Raw genomic sequence first — 20,615 nt, 5'->3', positions numbered from 1 at the left:
GGAGGGCTGATTCTACCAATCATGGTGTAGTAATATTCAGTATTAATAAGAGTAAGCCGTCCAGGGAAAGGAGGGCTGATTCTTCCAATCATGGTGTAGTAATATTCAGTATTAATAAGAGTAAGCCGTCCAGGGAAAGGAGGGCTGATTCTACCAATCATGGTGTAGTAATATTCAGTATTAATAAGAGTAAGCCGTCCAGGGAAAGGAGGGCTGATTCTACCAATCATGGTGTAGTAATATTCAGTATTAATAAGAGTAAGCCGTCCAGGGAAAGGAGGGCTGATTCTTCCAATCATGGTGTAGTAATATTCAGTATTAATAAGAGTAAGCCGTCCAGGGAAAGGAGGGCTGATTCTACCAATCATGGTGTAGTAATATTCAGTATTAATAAGAGTAAGCCGTCCAGGGAAAGGAGGGCTGATTCTACCAATCATGGTGTAGTAATATTCAGTATTAATAAGAGTAAGCCGTCCAGGGAAAGGAGGGCTGATTCTACCAATCATGGTGTAGTAATATTCAGTATTAATAAGAGTAAGCCGTCCAGGGAAAGGAGGGCTGATTCTACCAATCATGGTGTAGTAATATTCAGTATTAATAAGAGTAAGCCGTCCAGGGAAAGGAGGGCTGATTCTACCAATCATGGTGTAGTAATATTCAGTATTAATAAGAGTAAGCCGTCCAGGGAAAGGAGGGCTGATTCTTCCAATCATGGTGTAGTAATATTCAGTATTAATAAGAGTAAGCCGTCCAGGGAAAGGAGGGCTGATTCTACCAATCATGGTGTAGTAATATTCAGTATTAATAAGAGTAAGCCGTCCAAGGAAAGGAGGGCTGATTCTACCAATCATGGTGTAGTAATATTCAGTATTAATAAGAGTAAGCCGTCCAGGGAAAGGAGGGCTGATTCTACCAATCATGGTGTAGTAATATTCAGTATTAATAAGAGTAAGCCGTCCAAGGAAAGGAGGGCTGATTCTTCCAATCATGGTGTAGTAATATTCAGTATTAATAAGAGTAAGCCGTCCAGGGAAAGGAGGGCTGATTCTACCAATCATGGTGTAGTAATATTCAGTATTAATAAGAGTAAGCCGTCCAGGGAAAGGAGGGCTGATTCTACCAATCATGGTGTAGTAATATTCAGTATTAATAAGAGTAAGCCGTCCAGGGAAAGGAGGGCTGATTCTTCCAATCATGGTGTAGTAATATTCAGTATTAATAAGAGTAAGCCGTCCAAGGAAAGGAGGGCTGATTCTACCAATCATGGTGTAGTAATATTCAGTATTAATAAGAGTAAGCCGTCCAGGGAAAGGAGGGCTGATTCTACCAATCATGGTGTAGTAATATTCAGTATTAATAAGAGTAAGCCGTCCAGGGAAAGGAGGGCTGATTCTTCCAATCATGGTGTAGTAATATTCAGTATTAATAAGAGTAAGCCGTCCAGGGAAAGGAGGGCTGATTCTACCAATCATGGTGTAGTAATATTCAGTATTAATAAGAGTAAGCCGTCCAGGAAAGGAGGGCTGATTCTACCAATCATGGTGTAGTAATATTCAGTATTAATAAGAGTAAGCCGTCCAGGGAAAGGAGGGCTGATTCTTCCAATCATGGTGTAGTAATATTCAGTATTAATAAGAGTAAGCCGTCCAAGGAAAGGAGGGCTGATTCTTCCAATCATGGTGTAGTAATATTCAGTATTAATAAGAGTAAGCCGTCCAGGGAAAGGAGGGCTGATTCTACCAATCATGGTGTAGGAATATTCAGTATTAATAAGAGTAAGCCGTCCAGGGAAAGGAGGGCTGATTCTACCAATCATGGTGTAGTAATATTCAGTATTAATAAGAGTAAGCCGTCCAGGGAAAGGAGGGCTGATTCTACCAATCATGGTGTAGTAATATTCAGTATTAATAAGAGTAAGCCGTCCAGGGAAAGGAGGGCTGATTCTACCAATCATGGTGTAGTAATATTCAGTATTAATAAGAGTAAGCCGTCCAGGGAAAGGAGGTCTGATTCTTCCAATCATGGTGTAGTAATATTCAGTATTAATAAGAGTAAGCCGTCCAAGGAAAGGAGGGCTGATTCTACCAATCATGGTGTAGTAATATTCAGTATTAATAAGAGTAAGCCGTCCAAGGAAAGGAGGGCTGATTCTACCAATCATGGTGTAGTAATATTCAGTATTAATAAGAGTAAGCCGTCCAGGGAAAGGATGTCTGATTCTTCCAATCATGGTGTAGTAATATTCAGTATTAATAAGAGTAAGCCGTCCAAGGAAAGGAGGGCTGATTCTTCCAATCATGGTGTAGTAATATTCAGTATTAATAAGAGTAAGCCGTCCAAGGAAAGGAGGGCTGATTCTACCAATCATGGTGTAGTAATATTCAGTATTAATAAGAGTAAGCCGTCCAGGGAAAGGAGGTCTGATTCTTCCAATCATGGTGTAGTAATATTCAGTATTAATAAGAGTAAGCCGTCCAGGGAAAGGAGGGCTGATTCTACCAATCATGGTGTAGGAATATTCAGTATTAATAAGAGTAAGCCGTCCAGGGAAAGGAGGGCTGATTCTACCAATCATGGTGTAGTAATATTCAGTATTAATAAGAGTAAGCCGTCCAGGGAAAGGAGGGCTGATTCTACCAATCATGGTGTAGTAATATTCAGTATTAATAAGAGTAAGCCGTCCAGGGAAAGGAGGGCTGATTCTACCAATCATGGTGTAGGAATATTCAGTATTAATAAGAGTAAGCCGTCCAGGGAAAGGAGGGCTGATTCTTCCAATCATGGTGTAGTAATATTCAGTATTAATAAGAGTAAGCCGTCCAAGGAAAGGAGGGCTGATTCTTCCAATCATGGTGTAGGAATATTCAGTATTAATAAGAGTAAGCCGTCCAGGGAAAGGAGGGCTGATTCTACCAATCATGGTGTAGTAATATTCAGTATTAATAAGAGTAAGCCGTCCAAGGGAAAGGAGGGCTGATTCTTCCAATCATGGTGTAGTAATATTCAGTATTAATAAGAGTAAGCCGTCCAGGGAAAGGAGGGCTGATTCTACCAATCATGGTGTAGTAATATTCAGTATTAATAAGAGTAAGCCGTCCAAGGAAAGGAGGGCTGATTCTACCAATCATGGTGTAGTAATATTCAGTATTAATAAGAGTAAGCCGTCCAGGGAAAGGAGGGCTGATTCTTCCAATCATGGTGTAGTAATATTCAGTATTAATAAGAGTAAGCCGTCCAGGGAAAGGAGGGCTGATTCTACCAATCATGGTGTAGTAATATTCAGTATTAATAAGAGTAAGCCGTCCAGGGAAAGGAGGGCTGATTCTTCCAATCATGGTGTAGTAATATTCAGTTTTAATAAGAGTAAGCCGTCCAGGGAAAGGAGGGCTGATTCTTCCAATCATGGTGTAGTAATATTCAGTATTAATAAGAGTAAGCCGTCCAGGAAAGGAGGGCTGATTCTACCAATCATGGTGTAGTAATATTCAGTATTAATAAGAGTAAGCCGTCCAGGGAAAGGAGGGCTGATTCTTCCAATCATGGTGTAGGAATATTCAGTATTAATAAGAGTAAGCCGTCCAAGGAAAGGAGGGCTGATTCTACCAATCATGGTGTAGTAATATTCAGTATTAATAAGAGTAAGCCGTCCAAGGAAAGGAGGGCTTATTCTACCAATCATGGTGTAGTAATATTCAGTATTAATAAGAGTAAGCCGTCCAGGGAAAGGAGGGCTGATTCTACCAATCATGGTGTAGTAATATTCAGTATTAATAAGAGTAAGCCGTCCAAGGAAAGGAGGGCTGATTCTTCCAATCATGGTGTAGTAATATTCAGTATTAATAAGAGTAAGCCGTCCAAGGAAAGGAGGGCTGATTCTACCAATCATGGTGTAGTAATATTCAGTATTAATAAGAGTAAGCCGTCCAGGGAAAGGAGGGCTGATTCTACCAATCATGGTGTAGTAATATTCAGTATTAATAAGAGTAAGCCGTCCAAGGAAAGGAGGGCTGATTCTTCCAATCATGGTGTAGTAATATTCAGTATTAATAAGAGTAAGCCGTCCAAGGAAAGGAGGGCTGATTCTACCAATCATGGTGTAGGAATATTCAGTATTAATAAGAGTAAGCCGTCCAAGGAAAGGAGGGCTGATTCTACCAATCATGGTGTAGGAATATTCAGTATTAATAAGAGTAAGCCGTCCAAGGAAAGGAGGGCTGATTCTTCCAATCATGGTGTAGGAATATTCAGTATTAATAAGAGTAAGCCGTCCAGGGAAAGGAGGGCTGATTCTACCAATCATGGTGTAGGAATATTCAGTATTAATAAGAGTAAGCCGTCCAAGGAAAGGAGGGCTGATTCTACCAATCATGGTGTAGTAATATTCAGTATTAATAAGAGTAAGCCGTCCAGGGAAAGGAGGGCTGATTCTACCAATCATGGTGTAGGAATATTCAGTATTAATAAGAGTAAGCCGTCCAAGGAAAGGAGGGCTGATTCTACCAATCATGGTGTAGTAATATTCAGTATTAATAAGAGTAAGCCGTCCAGGGAAAGGAGGTCTGATTCTTCCAATCATGGTGTAGTAATATTCAGTATTAATAAGAGTAAGCCGTCCAAGGAAAGGAGGGCTGATTCTTCCAATCATGGTGTAGTAATATTCAGTATTAATAAGAGTAAGCCGTCCAGGGAAAGGAGGGCTGATTCTTCCAATCATGGTGTAGGAATATTCAGTATTAATAAGAGTAAGCCGTCCAGGGAAAGGAGGGCTGATTCTACCAATCATGGTGTAGGAATATTCAGTATTAATAAGAGTAAGCCGTCCAGGGAAAGGAGGGCTGATTCTACCAATCATGGTGTAGTAATATTCAGTATTAATAAGAGTAAGCCGTCCAGGGAAAGGAGGGCTGATTCTACCAATCATGGTGTAGTAATATTCAGTATTAATAAGAGTAAGCCGTCCAAGGAAAGGAGGGCTGATTCTACCAATCATGGTGTAGTAATATTCAGTATTAATAAGAGTAAGCCGTCCAGGGAAAGGAGGGCTGATTCTTCCAATCATGGTGTAGTAATATTCAGTATTAATAAGAGTAAGCCGTCCAGGGAAAGGAGGGCTGATTCTTCCAATCATGGTGTAGTAATATTCAGTATTAATAAGAGTAAGCCGTCCAGGGAAAGGAGGGCTGATTCTACCAATCATGGTGTAGTAATATTCAGTATTAATAAGAGTAAGCCGTCCAGGGAAAGGAGGGCTGATTCTTCCAATCATGGTGTAGTAATATTCAGTATTAATAAGAGTAAGCCGTCCAGGGAAAGGAGGGCTGATTCTTCCAATCATGGTGTAGGAATATTCAGTATTAATAAGAGTAAGCCGTCCAGGGAAAGGAGGGCTGATTCTACCAATCATGGTGTAGTAATATTCAGTATTAATAAGAGTAAGCCGTCCAAGGAAAGGAGGGCTGATTCTACCAATCATGGTGTAGTAATATTCAGTATTAATAAGAGTAAGCCGTCCAGGGAAAGGAGGGCTGATTCTTCCAATCATGGTGTAGTAATATTCAGTATTAATAAGAGTAAGCCGTCCAGGGAAAGGAGGGCTGATTCTTCCAATCATGGTGTAGTAATATTCAGTATTAATAAGAGTAAGCCGTCCAAGGAAAGGAGGGCTGATTCTTCCAATCATGGTGTAGTAATATTCAGTATTAATAAGAGTAAGCCGTCCAGGGAAAGGAGGGCTGATTCTACCAATCATGGTGTAGTAATATTCAGTATTAATAAGAGTAAGCCGTCCAGGGAAAGGAGGGCTGATTCTTCCAATCATGGTGTAGTAATATTCAGTATTAATAAGAGTAAGCCGTCCAGGGAAAGGAGGGCTGATTCTACCAATCATGGTGTAGTAATATTCAGTATTAATAAGAGTAAGCCGTCCAGGGAAAGGAGGGCTGATTCTACCAATCATGGTGTAGGAATATTCAGTATTAATAAGAGTAAGCCGTCCAGGGAAAGGAGGGCTGATTCTACCAATCATGGTGTAGTAATATTCAGTATTAATAAGAGTAAGCCGTCCAGGGAAAGGAGGGCTGATTCTTCCAATCATGGTGTAGTAATATTCAGTATTAATAAGAGTAAGCCGTCCAGGGAAAGGAGGGCTGATTCTACCAATCATGGTGTAGTAATATTCAGTATTAATAAGAGTAAGCCGTCCAAGGAAAGGAGGGCTGATTCTTCCAATCATGGTGTAGTAATATTCAGTATTAATAAGAGTAAGCCGTCCAGGGAAAGGAGGTCTGATTCTACCAATCATGGTGTAGTAATATTCAGTATTAATAAGAGTAAGCCGTCCAAGGAAAGGAGGGCTGATTCTACCAATCATGGTGTAGTAATATTCAGTATTAATAAGAGTAAGCCGTCCAAGGAAAGGAGGGCTGATTCTACCAATCATGGTGTAGTAATATTCAGTATTAATAAGAGTAAGCCGTCCAAGGAAAGGAGGGCTGATTCTACCAATCATGGTGTAGGAATATTCAGTATTAATAAGAGTAAGCCGTCCAGGGAAAGGAGGGCTGATTCTTCCAATCATGGTGTAGTAATATTCAGTATTAATAAGAGTAAGCCGTCCAGGGAAAGGAGGGCTGATTCTACCAATCATGGTGTAGTAATATTCAGTATTAATAAGAGTAAGCCGTCCAGGGAAAGGAGGGCTGATTCTACCAATCATGGTGTAGTAATATTCAGTATTAATAAGAGTAAGCCGTCCAGGGAAAGGAGGTCTGATTCTACCAATCATGGTGTAGTAATATTCAGTATTAATAAGAGTAAGCCGTCCAAGGAAAGGAGGGCTGATTCTACCAATCATGGTGTAGTAATATTCAGTATTAATAAGAGTAAGCCGTCCAGGGAAAGGAGGGCTGATTCTTCCAATCATGGTGTAGTAATATTCAGTATTAATAAGAGTAAGCCGTCCAGGGAAAGGAGGGCTGATTCTACCAATCATGGTGTAGTAATATTCAGTATTAATAAGAGTAAGCCGTCCAGGGAAAGGAGGGCTGATTCTTCCAATCATGGTGTAGTAATATTCAGTATTAATAAGAGTAAGCCGTCCAAGGAAAGGAGGGCTGATTCTACCAATCATGGTGTAGTAATATTCAGTATTAATAAGAGTAAGCCGTCCAGGGAAAGGAGGGCTGATTCTTCCAATCATGGTGTAGTAATATTCAGTATTAATAAGAGTAAGCCGTCCAAGGAAAGGAGGGCTGATTCTACCAATCATGGTGTAGGAATATTCAGTATTAATAAGAGTAAGCCGTCCAAGGAAAGGAGGGCTGATTCTTCCAATCATGGTGTAGTAATATTCAGTATTAATAAGAGTAAGCCGTCCAGGGAAAGGAGGGCTGATTCTTCCAATCATGGTGTAGTAATATTCAGTATTAATAAGAGTAAGCCGTCCAAGGAAAGGAGGGCTGATTCTACCAATCATGGTGTAGTAATATTCAGTATTAATAAGAGTAAGCCGTCCAGGGAAAGGAGGGCTGATTCTACCAATCATGGTGTAGTAATATTCAGTATTAATAAGAGTAAGCCGTCCAAGGAAAGGAGGGCTGATTCTACCAATCATGGTGTAGTAATATTCAGTATTAATAAGAGTAAGCCGTCCAGGGAAAGGAGGGCTGATTCTTCCAATCATGGTGTAGTAATATTCAGTATTAATAAGAGTAAGCCGTCCAGGGAAAGGAGGGCTGATTCTTCCAATCATGGTGTAGGAATATTCAGTATTAATAAGAGTAAGCCGTCCAGGGAAAGGAGGGCTGATTCTACCAATCATGGTGTAGGAATATTCAGTATTAATAAGAGTAAGCCGTCCAGGGAAAGGAGGGCTGATTCTACCAATCATGGTGTAGTAATATTCAGTATTAATAAGAGTAAGCCGTCCAGGGAAAGGAGGGCTGATTCTTCCAATCATGGTGTAGTAATATTCAGTATTAATAAGAGTAAGCCGTCCAAGGAAAGGAGGGCTGATTCTTCCAATCATGGTGTAGTAATATTCAGTATTAATAAGAGTAAGCCGTCCAAGGAAAGGAGGGCTGATTCTTCCAATCATGGTGTAGGAATATTCAGTATTAATAAGAGTAAGCCGTCCAGGGAAAGGAGGGCTGATTCTTCCAATCATGGTGTAGGAATATTCAGTATTAATAAGAGTAAGCCGTCCAGGGAAAGGAGGGCTGATTCTGCCAATCATGGTGTAGGAATATTCAGTATTAATAAGAGTAAGCCGTCCAAGGAAAGGAGGGCTGATTCTACCAATCATGGTGTAGTAATATTCAGTATTAATAAGAGTAAGCCGTCCAGGGAAAGGAGGGCTGATTCTTCCAATCATGGTGTAGGAATATTCAGTATTAATAAGAGTAAGCCGTCCAGGGAAAGGAGGGCTGATTCTGCCAATCATGGTGTAGGAATATTCAGTATTAATAAGAGTAAGCCGTCCAGGGAAAGGAGGGCTGATTCTTCCAATCATGGCCAGGAATAATCGGTCATATCCTCTATTGAGGTGGCAAGCTGGTGGTTTGTTTGGATACCAAGGACGCTGTGTACTTACGTTTATATGTTGTGTATTTGGAGTATATTCAAATGTGATATTTAATGTTATCATAACATCCATTGTTAGAATTTCTGTTCAAACATCTGGTATATAGACTTCTGATGCAAAAGGGAGACTATATTTCCAAATGCTTTGATCAATAAGTTGAAGTAATATCAAATCTTTATTACCAGAAATAAAACTGTCAGTTTTTCCTTTTTTTTTCTTTTTCTAGAAACAGAAGTTGGATAATGTTTTGAAACCATCATGTCCTGTCCCTGCAGCTCCTTCCCCTCCTCCATACCATATGCCCATACCAGCCCCCCCAGTGCCCACCGCAAATATTGAGGGCACATTCACCCGCCGGAGCAGTACTTCTAGTGAGAGTGTCGCGGGTAGTATTCGGGAGCAACAGCGGTACAGAGAGATTCCAGTTGATAGTAAGTATTTGTTCCCTGCCTCAAACACAGCATTTAGTAATAAATATGCATAGTACATTTTAAACCCTTTATTTTTTCAAAGGGACACTACAATCATCTAAAGCACTCCAGCTTGCAGATTTTTCAAGAAGTACAGATTTCAGTAGAAATTATCACTTTTAAAAAATAACCTTATTATACTCCCTTGCTGTCAATCAGATAACTGGTCATGTTACTTCCTGGGTTGTTTAGCTCAGGGGAGAGAAATTCAAGAGGCAGCAATTGCCCAGAGCACCTGCCTTGCAAAGACTTCTCATTGAGCTGCATTGGGAAGTCTGTGATTGGACAGCCACAGAATGTCTTGGCGGGGTTGGAAGGGGAGGGCTTGCAAAGGCTGCAGACAAGAGATCAGTTAAATGTAACCCTGAACCAAAAAGCATAATTAAATACAAGTGATTTTATTGGGATATATCTACTAAATAGTGAATTGAATTTTTTGTATTTTCTCAGTGAGTGTGCCATTAAGCATAATGGTGTATTTCAGGTTCATAACTTTCTAGAAAACAAAAGTTGAATTTTGTTTTTTAGTTTTTTTTCAGCATTTTCCTGCAAAATATAAAGTGACATCTTGTTGATGAAATCCGAATTAGTAAACGCTAAATGCTGCGTTACTGATCTCTGCCAACTCTAGGCAATCATCAACTTAAACAAGTGTGTGTTTCTGCTGTTGAGACACGCAAAAGTGTGTGTGTGTGTGTGTGTGTGTTTGTTTGTTTTTTTATATGTGGAGTGATGGTAAAGATGTAACATCATGCTGCAGTCATTGAGAACATTTAGAAAGAATCTGTAACAATATACCAGGAAACATTATCTAATTAGAAGTCTGGGGCCACAGGAGCATAAAATTAAGTTTATATATTTTAGTAGGTAAGAAGTCACACTTTATCTTCAACTGACAATGATGGCACCGTTTAAAACTGGTACCCAGTCGGTGTGCATGGAATCGGGGGTACCCATAGCGTGCCATTCTGTGTGCATTACATCGGGGGAACCCATAGTATGTCAGTCTGTGTGCATTACATCGGGGGTACCCATAGTATGCCAGTCTGTGTGCATTACATCGGGGGTACCCATAGTATGCCAGTCTGTGTGCATTATATCGGGGATACCCATAGTATGCCAGTCTGTGTGCTTGCATTACATCGGGGGTACCCATAGTATGCCATTCTGTGTGCATTACATCGGGGGTACCCATAGTATGCCAGTCTGTGTGCATTACATCGGGGGTACCCATAGTATGCCAGTCTGTGTGCATTACATCGGGGGTACCCATAGTATGCCAGTCTGTGTGCATTACATCGGGGGTACCCATAGTGTGCCAGTCTGTGTGCTTGCATTACATCGGGGGTACCCATAGCGTGCCAGTCTGTGTGCTTGCATTACATCGGGGGTACCCATAGTATGCCATTCTGTGTGCTTGCATTACATCGGGGGTACCCATAGTGTGCCAGTCTGTGTGCATTACATCGGGGATACCCATAGTATGCCAGTCTGTGTGCTTGCATTACATCGGGGGTACCCATAGTATGCCAGTCTGTGTGCTTGCATTACATCGGGGGTACCCATAGTATGCCAGTCTGTGTGCATTACATCGGGGATACCCATAGTATGCCAGTCTGTGTGCTTGCATTACATCGGGGGTACCCATAGTATGCCAGTCTGTGTGCTTGCATTACATCGGGGGTACCCATAGTATGCCAGTCTGTGTGCATTACATCGGGGGTACCCATAGTATGCCATTCTGTGTGCATTACATCGGGGGTACCCAGAGTGTGCCAGTCTGTGTGCATTACATCGGGGGTACCCATAGTATGCCAGTCTGTGTGCATTACATCGGGGGTACCCATAGTATGCCAGTCTGTGTGCATTACATCGGGGGTACCCATAGTATGCCAGTCTGTGTGCATTACATCGGGGGTACCCATAGTGTGCCAGTCTGTGTGCATTACATCGGGGGAACCCATAGTATGCCAGTCTGTGTGCTTGCATTACATCGGGGGTACCCATAGTATGCCATTCTGTGTGCTTGCATTACATCGGGGGTACCCATAGTATGCCAGTCTGTGTGCATTACATCGGGGATACCCATAGTATGCCAGTCTGTGTGCTTGCATTACATCGGGGGTACCCATAGTATGCCAGTCTGTGTGCATTACATCGGGGGTACCCATAGTGTGCCAGTCTGTGTGCATTACATCGGGGGAACCCATAGTATGCCAGCCTGTGTGCATTACATCGGGGGTACCCATAGTATGCCAGTCTGTGTGCATTATATCGGGGGTACCCATAGTATGCCAGTCTGTGTGCATTACATCGGGGGTACCCATAGTATGCCATTCTGTGTGCATTACATCGGGGGTACCCATAGTATGCCAGTCTGTGTGCATTACATCGGGGGTACCCATAGTATGCCAGTCTGTGTGCTTGCATTACATCGGGGGAACCCATAGTATGCCAGTCTGTGTGCTTGCATTACATCGGGGGTACCCATAGTATGCCAGTCTGTGTGCATTACATCGGGGTACCCATAGTATGTCAGTCTGTGTGCTTGCATTACATCGGGGGTACCCATAGTATGCCAGTCTGTGTGCTTGCATTACATCGGGGGTACCCATAGTATGCCAGTCTGTGTGCATTACATCGGGGGTACCCATAGTATGCCAGTCTGTGTGCTTGCATTACATTGGGGGTACCCATAGTATGCCAGTCTGTGTGCATTACATTGGGGGTACCCATAGTATGCCAGTCTGTGTGCATTACATTGGGGGTACCCACAGTATGCCAGTCTGTGTGCTTGCATTACATTGGGGGTACCCACAGTATGCCAGTCTGTGTGCTTGCATTACATCGGGGGTACCCATAGTATGCCACTCTGTGTGCTTGCATTACATCGGGGGTACCCATAGTATGCCAGTCTGTGTGCTTGCATTACATTGGGGGTACCCATAGTATGCCAGTCTGTGTGCATTACATCGGGGGTACCCATAGTATGCCAGTCTGTGTGCATTACATCGGGGGTACCCATAGTATGCCAGTCTGTGTGCATTACATCGGGGGTACCCATAGTATGCCAGTCTGTGTGCATTACATCGGGGGTACCCATAGTATGCCAGCCTGTGTGCATTACATCGGGGGTACCCATAGTATGCCAGTCTGTGTGCATTACATCGGGGGTACCCATAGTATGCCAGTCTGTGTGCATTACATTGGGGGTACCCACAGTATGCCAGCCTGTGTGCTTGCATTACATCGAGGATACCCATAGTATGCCAGTCTGTGTGCATTACATCGGGAGCACCCATATCTTTATTACCAGAAATAAAAATGTCAGTTTTTCCTTTTTTTTATTTTTCTAGAAACAGGAGTTGGATAATGTTTTGAAACCATCATGTCCTGTCCCTGTGCTTGCAGTCTGTGTGCTTGCATTACATCGGGGGTACCTATAGTGTGCCAGTCTGTGTGCTTGCATTACATTGGGGGTACCTATAGTGTGCCAGTCGGTGGGCTTGCATTACATCGGGGGTACCTATAGTGTGCCAGTCTGTGTGCTTGCATTACATTGGGGGTACCTATAGTGTGCCAGTCGGTGGGCTTGCATTACATTGGGGGTACCTATAGTGTGCCAGTCGGTGGGCTTGCATTACATTGGGGGTACCTATAGTGTGCCAGTCTGTGTGCTTGCATTAGATCGGGGGTACCCATAGTATGCCAGTCTGTGTGCATTGAATTGGGGGTACCCATAGTATGCCAGTCTGTGTGCATTACATTGGGTGTACCCATAGTATGTCAGTCTGTGTGTGTTGAATCAGGGGTACCCATAGTATGCCAGCCTGTGTGCTTGCATTACATTGGGGGTACCTATAGTGTGCCAGTCTGTGTGCTTGCATTACATTGGGGGTACCTATAGTGTGCCAGTCGGTGGGCTTGCATTACATTGGGGGTACCTATAGTGTGCCAGTCGGTGGGCTTGCATTACATTGGGGGTACCTATAGTGTGCCAGTCGGTGGGCTTGCATTACATCGGGGGTACCCATAGTATGTCAGTCTGTGTGCATTGAATTGGGGGTACCCATAGTATGCCAGTCTGTGTGCATTACATTGGGTGTACCCATAGTATGTCAGTCTGTGTGTGTTGAATCAGGGGTACCCATAGTATGCCAGCCTGTGTGCTTGCATTACATTGGGGGTACCCATAGTATGCCAGTCTGTGTGCTTGCATTGAATCGGGGGTACCCATAGTATGCCAATGTGTGCTTGCATTGAATCGGGGGTACCCATAGTATGCCAGTCTGTGTGCTTGCATTGAATCGATGGGCACTTATTTAACCTTGTCACCTTTACGCTTTGATTCCAGGGAGGAAATCTCAGATGGAGGAAGTTCAGGATGAGTTGATCCACAGGCTCACTATTGGCCGCAGTGCGGCTCATAAGAAATTCACGGTGCCACGACAAAACTCGCCAATTGTTAACATTTCCTATAATTCATCAGCTGAGGACGTGAAAAACTGGTTAGAAGCAAAGGGGTTTAGCCCTGTGTAAGTGTTGACCGCTTGCTTTCCCTCTCCTGGAATGGTATAAGATTTCCTTTTTTAATATTTTTTTTCTGCCAGTTTGTCTGCCTGCCGCAGCAAACTGCAGTCTTATCACTCGATATCCCCCCACTGCATGCAAGACATTTACATAGAAACAAAGCCATTTACATAAAGAATTGTTCTGAACGTCACGGACCCCAATAAATACAAGGCAGAGTGGGAAACATTGGTATTACTAAGAATTTATGTTCTCTATTCAAAGCTGCCATCTCAATAATGACTTTATTTTCTGTATTCTGCTTAGAACCATCACCAGTCTCGGGGTATTGACTGGCGCCCAGATTTTCTCACTCACAAAAGATGAATTAAAGACAGTTTGTCCTGAAGGACCAAGAGTCTACAACCAAGTTACCGTGCAAAAAGCAGCTTTACAGGTAACATTGGTTAAAAGGAATGGAGACACCACTCCTTGTTTATTTCTTAATCATTTTATTAGCACTATGTCTACAGAAATCTTATTAATTGCTTTACATTCACACCATATAACTGGTCATCGGCAAAACATTTTACAAACTTTGAAACCATTTCATGTCTTATTTAGAGTATACAGACCATCACTCAAAAAAAAAAAAAAAGCCTGCTTTTACAGATTCGAGACCATTAATAAAATATTCTCCATTCTCTCATGATCCAGAGATCAATCTGCTCTGGAAAGTCAATCTTCTGTCTAAGGCTACCTTCTGACAGCTATTACAATGTACTAAAAACCCAAATTACCCTACATCGACTGCTCATAGTAATAAAAAGTACATTTATCGAGTCTCTAACACAGAAAACTGGAAAAAGATACATTCTGTATCTCATCACATTGTAAAGAGACACTATAGTCACCAAAACAACTTTATCTTAATGACGCCGTATTGGTGTATGGATTGCACCCTCTGCTCAATTCTCTGCCATTTAGGAGTGTGACAAACTGCCATTTGCCGCTGGCTTTCTATGTGCCAAACTGCTCTGCTCCCCTGGCTTATGGAGAAGCCTGCTTTCCAGCCTCTTGCCACATGACTCTGGCCCTTGGGTGTATGGCTCTTTAAAACCATTACTTCGTCTCATGGACTTTTATTTGGACTAGTGCTAACCCTTTAAAAACAGTGTATGGACATATTGAAACTTTTGGGTCATTTTTTCTGCCCCTTTGAATCCATGCGAAGGTGTGCCTCTTCCCCTCCCCCTGTCCCATTGTTCTCCAGCAGGGCGTTGTCCCAGGGACACTGCCAAACCAGTTGGAATTGGCTGCTTTGTTCCCTTCTCGGTCAAAATATGACTTCCACCTATCTCCTGAACCACTTAACCGATTCAAGTGAATTTTGGATATGTTTGTCCCCAAATTATGCTGGTTATAAAAATATAAGTTGATATCGCATGTAAACTCTCAGTTACAAAATTGTCATAAAAGTATGTTTTTTTTAGCTTGGAGATAATTGAGTTGATACAGTAATTAACTAAATTATCTCCCAAGCAGAGGGGAGGATTCTCATTGTAAAAAGTGGGTGTGCTTATCCATGTGCCTTTACTTTATTGGTTGTTAAATTTACAGTTCCAGTGCCCCACGAGGTCCACGTGGGTGGTAACCTTGCTGGGAAAGTTGCATATAAGCAGGAATAAACGCTCATTGGAGTCAGTTCTTCTTCACCCTCAATCTAAAGTCCTGTCTCTTATTGGGGGTAACCAGCTATATCACTACAAGGGATTGCTATGCTCTGCATGCTCCCTTGGATAATCACTTCTAAGCTCTTTTAAGAGCTTGTTCCTGCTTCACTCTCTTGGAGGAGATGTTCACCCACTGGAGCCTTGTCGTAGGTCCAGGGTGGGTAGGAAATGTCGAGACCCCAACCAAGCTACGGCGGTTCGTGGGGTCTGCGGTGGTTGTGGTGTCTGGCAGAACGCTTGGAGCCCTCTGGAAGCGCTAGGAGCATCGAGTAACGGAGGTACCCAGTCGGGGTGCCAGGCGGACCGTTAAAAGGAGTTAAAACACTTTGTTTGTGAATCCCTAGCCACACCTCCCTGCATGTGCATGTTGTTTTGTGCATTTCTCTACGTTGAATTTCATCTGCCATTTGAGTGCACAGTTCCGCAGTCTATCTAATATCTTGCTCACATTGTATTACTTTACAGAGTTTTGTGTCATCTGCAAACACTGAAACATGACTTTCAATGCTTATATCAGGTTCATTTATAAATATGTTAAATAGAAGGGGTCCCAGAACAGAACCGTGAGGGACACCACTAGCACAACTTAAAGAAAATTTCATCAACACCAACAGGTTGGGAGGTAACACCTAAATTATGAAATAATAACTAGAAATGTTGAAAGTGTTGCTGTGTGTTAATTATATAGGTATGGTAAGGGAAAATACCGAGACCTACATGCCCTGAATAAAAAACTAAACCTTTACTTTCATTGATAAATAATTTAAAAATGACAACTACAGAAGGAAAATAAATGGACCCGAAAGGGCCATTCAACAAAATAATATACACAACCAAATGCAACAAAGGTAAGAGAGAATATCGACAAAATTGTCAGCTGCTGTATAAAAAGCTGAAGGCAATACATCGCAGCTCTTACAGCAAAGTAGCCAGTTGCAAAAAATCTATATCCCAAAGTAGCTCGAAATGCGGCAGTAACATACAAGGAGTCTGATCACTGGCAAAGCTAGTGAAGCTGCATCATCGATAGAAGGAAATATATTATCCGGCGGGGAGAATAGAACTACGCTCTGCATGAAGGTACCTAAACTACCTCAATGTGCTTTGCACCCCAAATTAACAACCACCCCCCACTCAATACCAGTTAGTATATCATTTACATCCTCAGACTCAAAGATTATTCGGATTAAACTAGATAATAACCAAATCAGGAAAGGCATAAAAAACAGAGCTGTTGATGGACCGATGTAAATAGGAGGTATTTAATTCTAATTGGACCATAGGACGATGCAGGGACAGCAGATACATCATCCAATCCTTGTATAGAGGAACATTTCTGGATTTTTAATCCTTGCTATACCCTAATTAAAAGGGAAACCATTAATTAATACAATGTTGTGTGGCGGAGCAACCCAATAATGGAGCAAACATTCAGAAAATATATCTATATATCTATTTGGAAAAAATATTAGTATCTTCCAAATGATAAATAGTGATCTTGCTTATAAAGTCCACCCCAATTAAATGTTGCTGTAAATCTTCCTAAAGTTAGAAACAAAGCATGTCGGCCACATGTAGTAATTCTAAACCGGAAAAAGAGACAAACCTAAAATGTTTTATACGCCACAGTAAGGACATGCCTCACTCTCATACATATTTAATTTTTTTTTGTCAGATATAAGGGAAAGAAGCAGAATCCTTGATTCTGCTTTTAGCTCCAGGATTTTAATCTTGTCCAAGACGTAAATGGGACAATCTAGAAGTAGAATCTCGCAGAGATATCACGTACCAGATCAGTGCAATAAGAGTAATGCATTGGACGACCTACTCATTCTGCGCCATATTATTAATCTTCTACCAACCAGGACCATTATTTAGTGACATATAATAGGCAGTAGGTGAATAGTCCGTTCTTGGATTTCATGTGTTGGAAGCAGCAAAAATAGTCTGAGTGACTTTGAGAAGGGCCAAATAGAGATGGCTAGACAGCTGGGTCAGAGCATCTTCAAAACTGCAATTCCTGTGGGGTGTTCCCGGTATGCAGTGGTTAGTACATACCAAAAGTGGTGCAAGAAAGGACAACCAGCGTCATAGATGTATGTGGGAAGTGAAGGCTTGGCTGTGTGGTTGGATCACACAGAAGAGATACTTAATGCTGGCCATGATAGATGTCAGCACATACAGTGCATCACATTTTGATGTGTCCTCTGTCCACCACCTAAAATTCCTTCAATGGGGACCTGAGCATCAGAACTGGACCATGGAGCATTTTAAGAAGGTTGCCTGGTCTGATGAATAACTTTCTCTTTTAGATCAGGTGGATTGCCGGGTGCGTGTGTGTGTGTCAATTACCTGGGGAAGAGATGGCAGCAAGATGCATTATGGGAAGAAGTAAGAGGCGCTGTTATGCTGAGAAACCTTGGGTCCTGGCATTCATGTAGATGTTACTTTGATATGGCCTCTTTCAGTAGGATAATGCATCTTGCCACACTGCATTGTTCAGGAATGGTTTGAGGAACATGACAAAGGGTTCAAAGTGTTGCCTTATCCTCCAAATTCCCCAGATCGTAAACCGGTTGAGCATCTGTAAAATGTGCTTAAACAAATCTGATCCACAGAGGCTTCACCTTGCAACTTGCAGGACTTAAAGGATCTGCTGCCACAGGACACATTCAGGGTCCTATGTAGTCCACGCCTCGAAGCATCAGAGCAGTTTTGGCAGCATGATGGCGACCAACATGACATTAGGCAAGTGGTTTTAATGTTGTAGCTGACCACTGTATCTTTAAAACTAAGGTGTAAAGTATTATCTATGACTCCTAAATGATTACTAAAGAAGATCAAGAGGATTTACTACCTCAGCCTAAAATAACACCCCACAATTGTCAGAAGTATGTGTCTAAATTGCAGGTGAGAAAGTTGAAAACCCCCAATAATGTCAGGCATAGGGGGTGAAATGAAAAGCCTCTTCCTTAGCACCAGAAGCAGAGAAATATAGTATAGTATACTGAGCAAACAATTGCTGTATTGTGTGAAGAAAAATAGAAAAGTCATTTCTGAAGGTGCTGATCTTGTCCTTACTCCCAAAATTGTGCATAACAATAAATGTTTTTACTTTCATTTTCTTTGCAAAACAATTTTTTGTCTGCAAACCCTCACTTCCCCTCATTTATACACCAGGAATAATTATTAGTTTGTTGGAGAACACGTTTTTTTGCCAGGAGCCACTGGACACTCATTTAGTTGTCTGAAGGTGTGCTGAACTTGTCAGCTACCTTCTCCTTCCAACAGTAAACAGAGTTTTATAGGGTCATGCTATTTCTACAGTCTGGGAGGATAAGTGAATGGGCTATCCCATTTAACTGTTCACATTATATTAACATTCCAGGAATTGATCAAAATTACTATAGCACTATTTAAAGGACCACTAAAGATACCCAGATCACTTCATCTCAATGAAGTAGGCTAGATGCAGTGGTCCTTTGGCTTTAACCATTCAATGTAAAGCATTGCTGTCAAGTAGATATGACCATGCTTACATTGCAGGTTTAAATAGTTCTCTAATGCTGTGTCTACCGGAAAGCCACTAGAGGCGCTACCACTGGGAGAACAAAGTCAAACTCTGGTCTCACATCTTGCCCTCCAAAAGGAGAGCAGCACTGTTCAGCGCAATTGTTTTTTATTCCTATTGCTCCTCTAGGAGGAGCATAGGATGAGATATTTAGAAGAATGGTGTCGTGGATAACCGATCGAGCAGCTGCAGGGAGCTCGTTCTATGCATTGTGGAAAAAGAGTGAGTTTTTATTTATTTTTAATCCAATTTTAAATTATTGGGAGGTGGGCTCTAAATAAAGAGCATTGGATGATTGTGTTCCTTACGCCAGAGTGTGCCCTAACCTCTCTTTTAGAAATACGTGGTTTATATTCTGTTCTTGTCTCGGCCCCGGCATTAGTAAGAAAGATCAATATCTTTCTTACTAATGCCGGGGCCAAGACAAGAACAGGCACCGGGAGGACAACTTCAAGGTTAAAGCCCATAAGATGACCTCCAGCACCCATAACAATATAAACAGGGCAGACTAGATGGGCCGAATGGTTCTTATCTGCCGTCACATTCTAGGTTTCTATGGACAGCAAGCATATTTTTAGCCACTCATTCAGAGTAATGCTTTAGAAACTTAACTGAATAAATTAATTGTATAAATGTACATTTTTATGTTTGTCTAAAAACAATCCACAAAATAGCTGTTTTATTGTTTGTGCTAACATAAAATATATTTGATGCTAATTTGTTTTCAATCCAACAGTGCTTGGTAATAGTGTTAAAATAGATGGCAAGATCTTGGACTGTAAATGATGCATGAGGTGTGAGAACAGAAGTGGAAAATATGGAGTTGAAAGTAACATTGGGGTTTGCTGAGGAGATAACAGGAAACAAGTTGTTTAGAGTAAAACCACAACAAACCTAGAACGATTGAAACCCTCCAGCACTGAACATTCTGCAACTTGTTTTGTTCCATCTTTCTAATAATCTGTCATTTAGGTTTCAAATAGAAATGTATTTATGGTTTGTGTTTGTTCTAAAATTAATTTCTGTCTCTGTCCAGGAACTGAATGGCAATTCAGAACTCCAAGAAATCATGCGAAAACGACAAGAAAAAATGAATGCTGCTGCCAGCGATTCGGGCGTTGACTCATTTGATGAAGGAAACAATCACTGATTTCCTGCTTAATTCCACGATTTTCAGGAGACCTGGAAGGAAGGACGGATTCTGAGCATTTGTCCCTGTCCTTCTTTTAACGGACTAGATCAAGAAGACGAGTTTCTTCCAATGAGTCCGTCCCCATTACTGTTTGTAGATTAAGCCATGTTGTTTGATGAATGTCATTGATTTTCTTCCAATCTCCATAAAATATTTTTTTATGGATTAGTAACATTAATTTATTTAATAAACATGACACGGGGTGTCTCTATGGAATTCTATGAGTTACGTCCACATAGTTTGGTAGTTGACCAGCTTAGATGCCCTTTTTACATTATTTTTTTTAAATTATTTTTAATTGTCACCGGAGTCGTCCTGGGAGCAGTGATTCCTAACTCCTGCATTTGTATCTGAACACGAGTCTCCAAGATGTTTCAGTATTTCCTTCATGGATGGAACATGAGGCCCCAGACAATGACTTGCAACTGATGGTTTTTTGTTGCAGTCTCAAACTCATGCGTGCAATGAAAAGGCCCTCCGTCAAGGAGTGTATGGAAGGCATTTTACTAAATTTGTTTGAGTTGAAGAATAGGTCACGTAGAGCTGAGTATAGGAGACT

General features: G+C 41.7%; 1 protein-coding gene across 4 annotated transcripts in view; it reads left to right on the top strand.

Moving 5' to 3' along the window:
- Window positions 1-20,277, top strand: part of EPS8 (EGFR pathway substrate 8, signaling adaptor) — a 168,620-nt gene extending 148,343 nt beyond the window's left edge. For 2 of the 4 annotated variants that reach the window (XM_063446599.1, XM_063446600.1), the window contains 4 exons: window positions 8,808-9,012; window positions 13,406-13,586; window positions 13,888-14,017; window positions 19,901-20,277. In XM_063446599.1, coding sequence (XP_063302669.1) covers window positions 8,808-9,012; window positions 13,406-13,586; window positions 13,888-14,017; window positions 19,901-20,014 — 630 coding nt within the window. In that variant the 3' untranslated portion in view covers window positions 20,015-20,277. The remainder of the gene's footprint in view (window positions 1-8,807; window positions 9,013-13,405; window positions 13,587-13,887; window positions 14,018-19,900) is intronic. The other 2 variants (XM_063446601.1, XM_063446602.1) reach the window with 2 other exon arrangements.
- Window positions 20,278-20,615: the final 338 nt, after the last annotated feature.

This window comes from Pelobates fuscus, chromosome 3, assembly GCF_036172605.1.
Source record: "Pelobates fuscus isolate aPelFus1 chromosome 3, aPelFus1.pri, whole genome shotgun sequence".
Lineage (NCBI taxonomy): Eukaryota > Metazoa > Chordata > Amphibia > Anura > Pelobatidae > Pelobates > Pelobates fuscus.
Note: the sequence above shows the minus strand (reverse complement) of the source record. Positions and strands in the feature narration are given on the sequence as shown.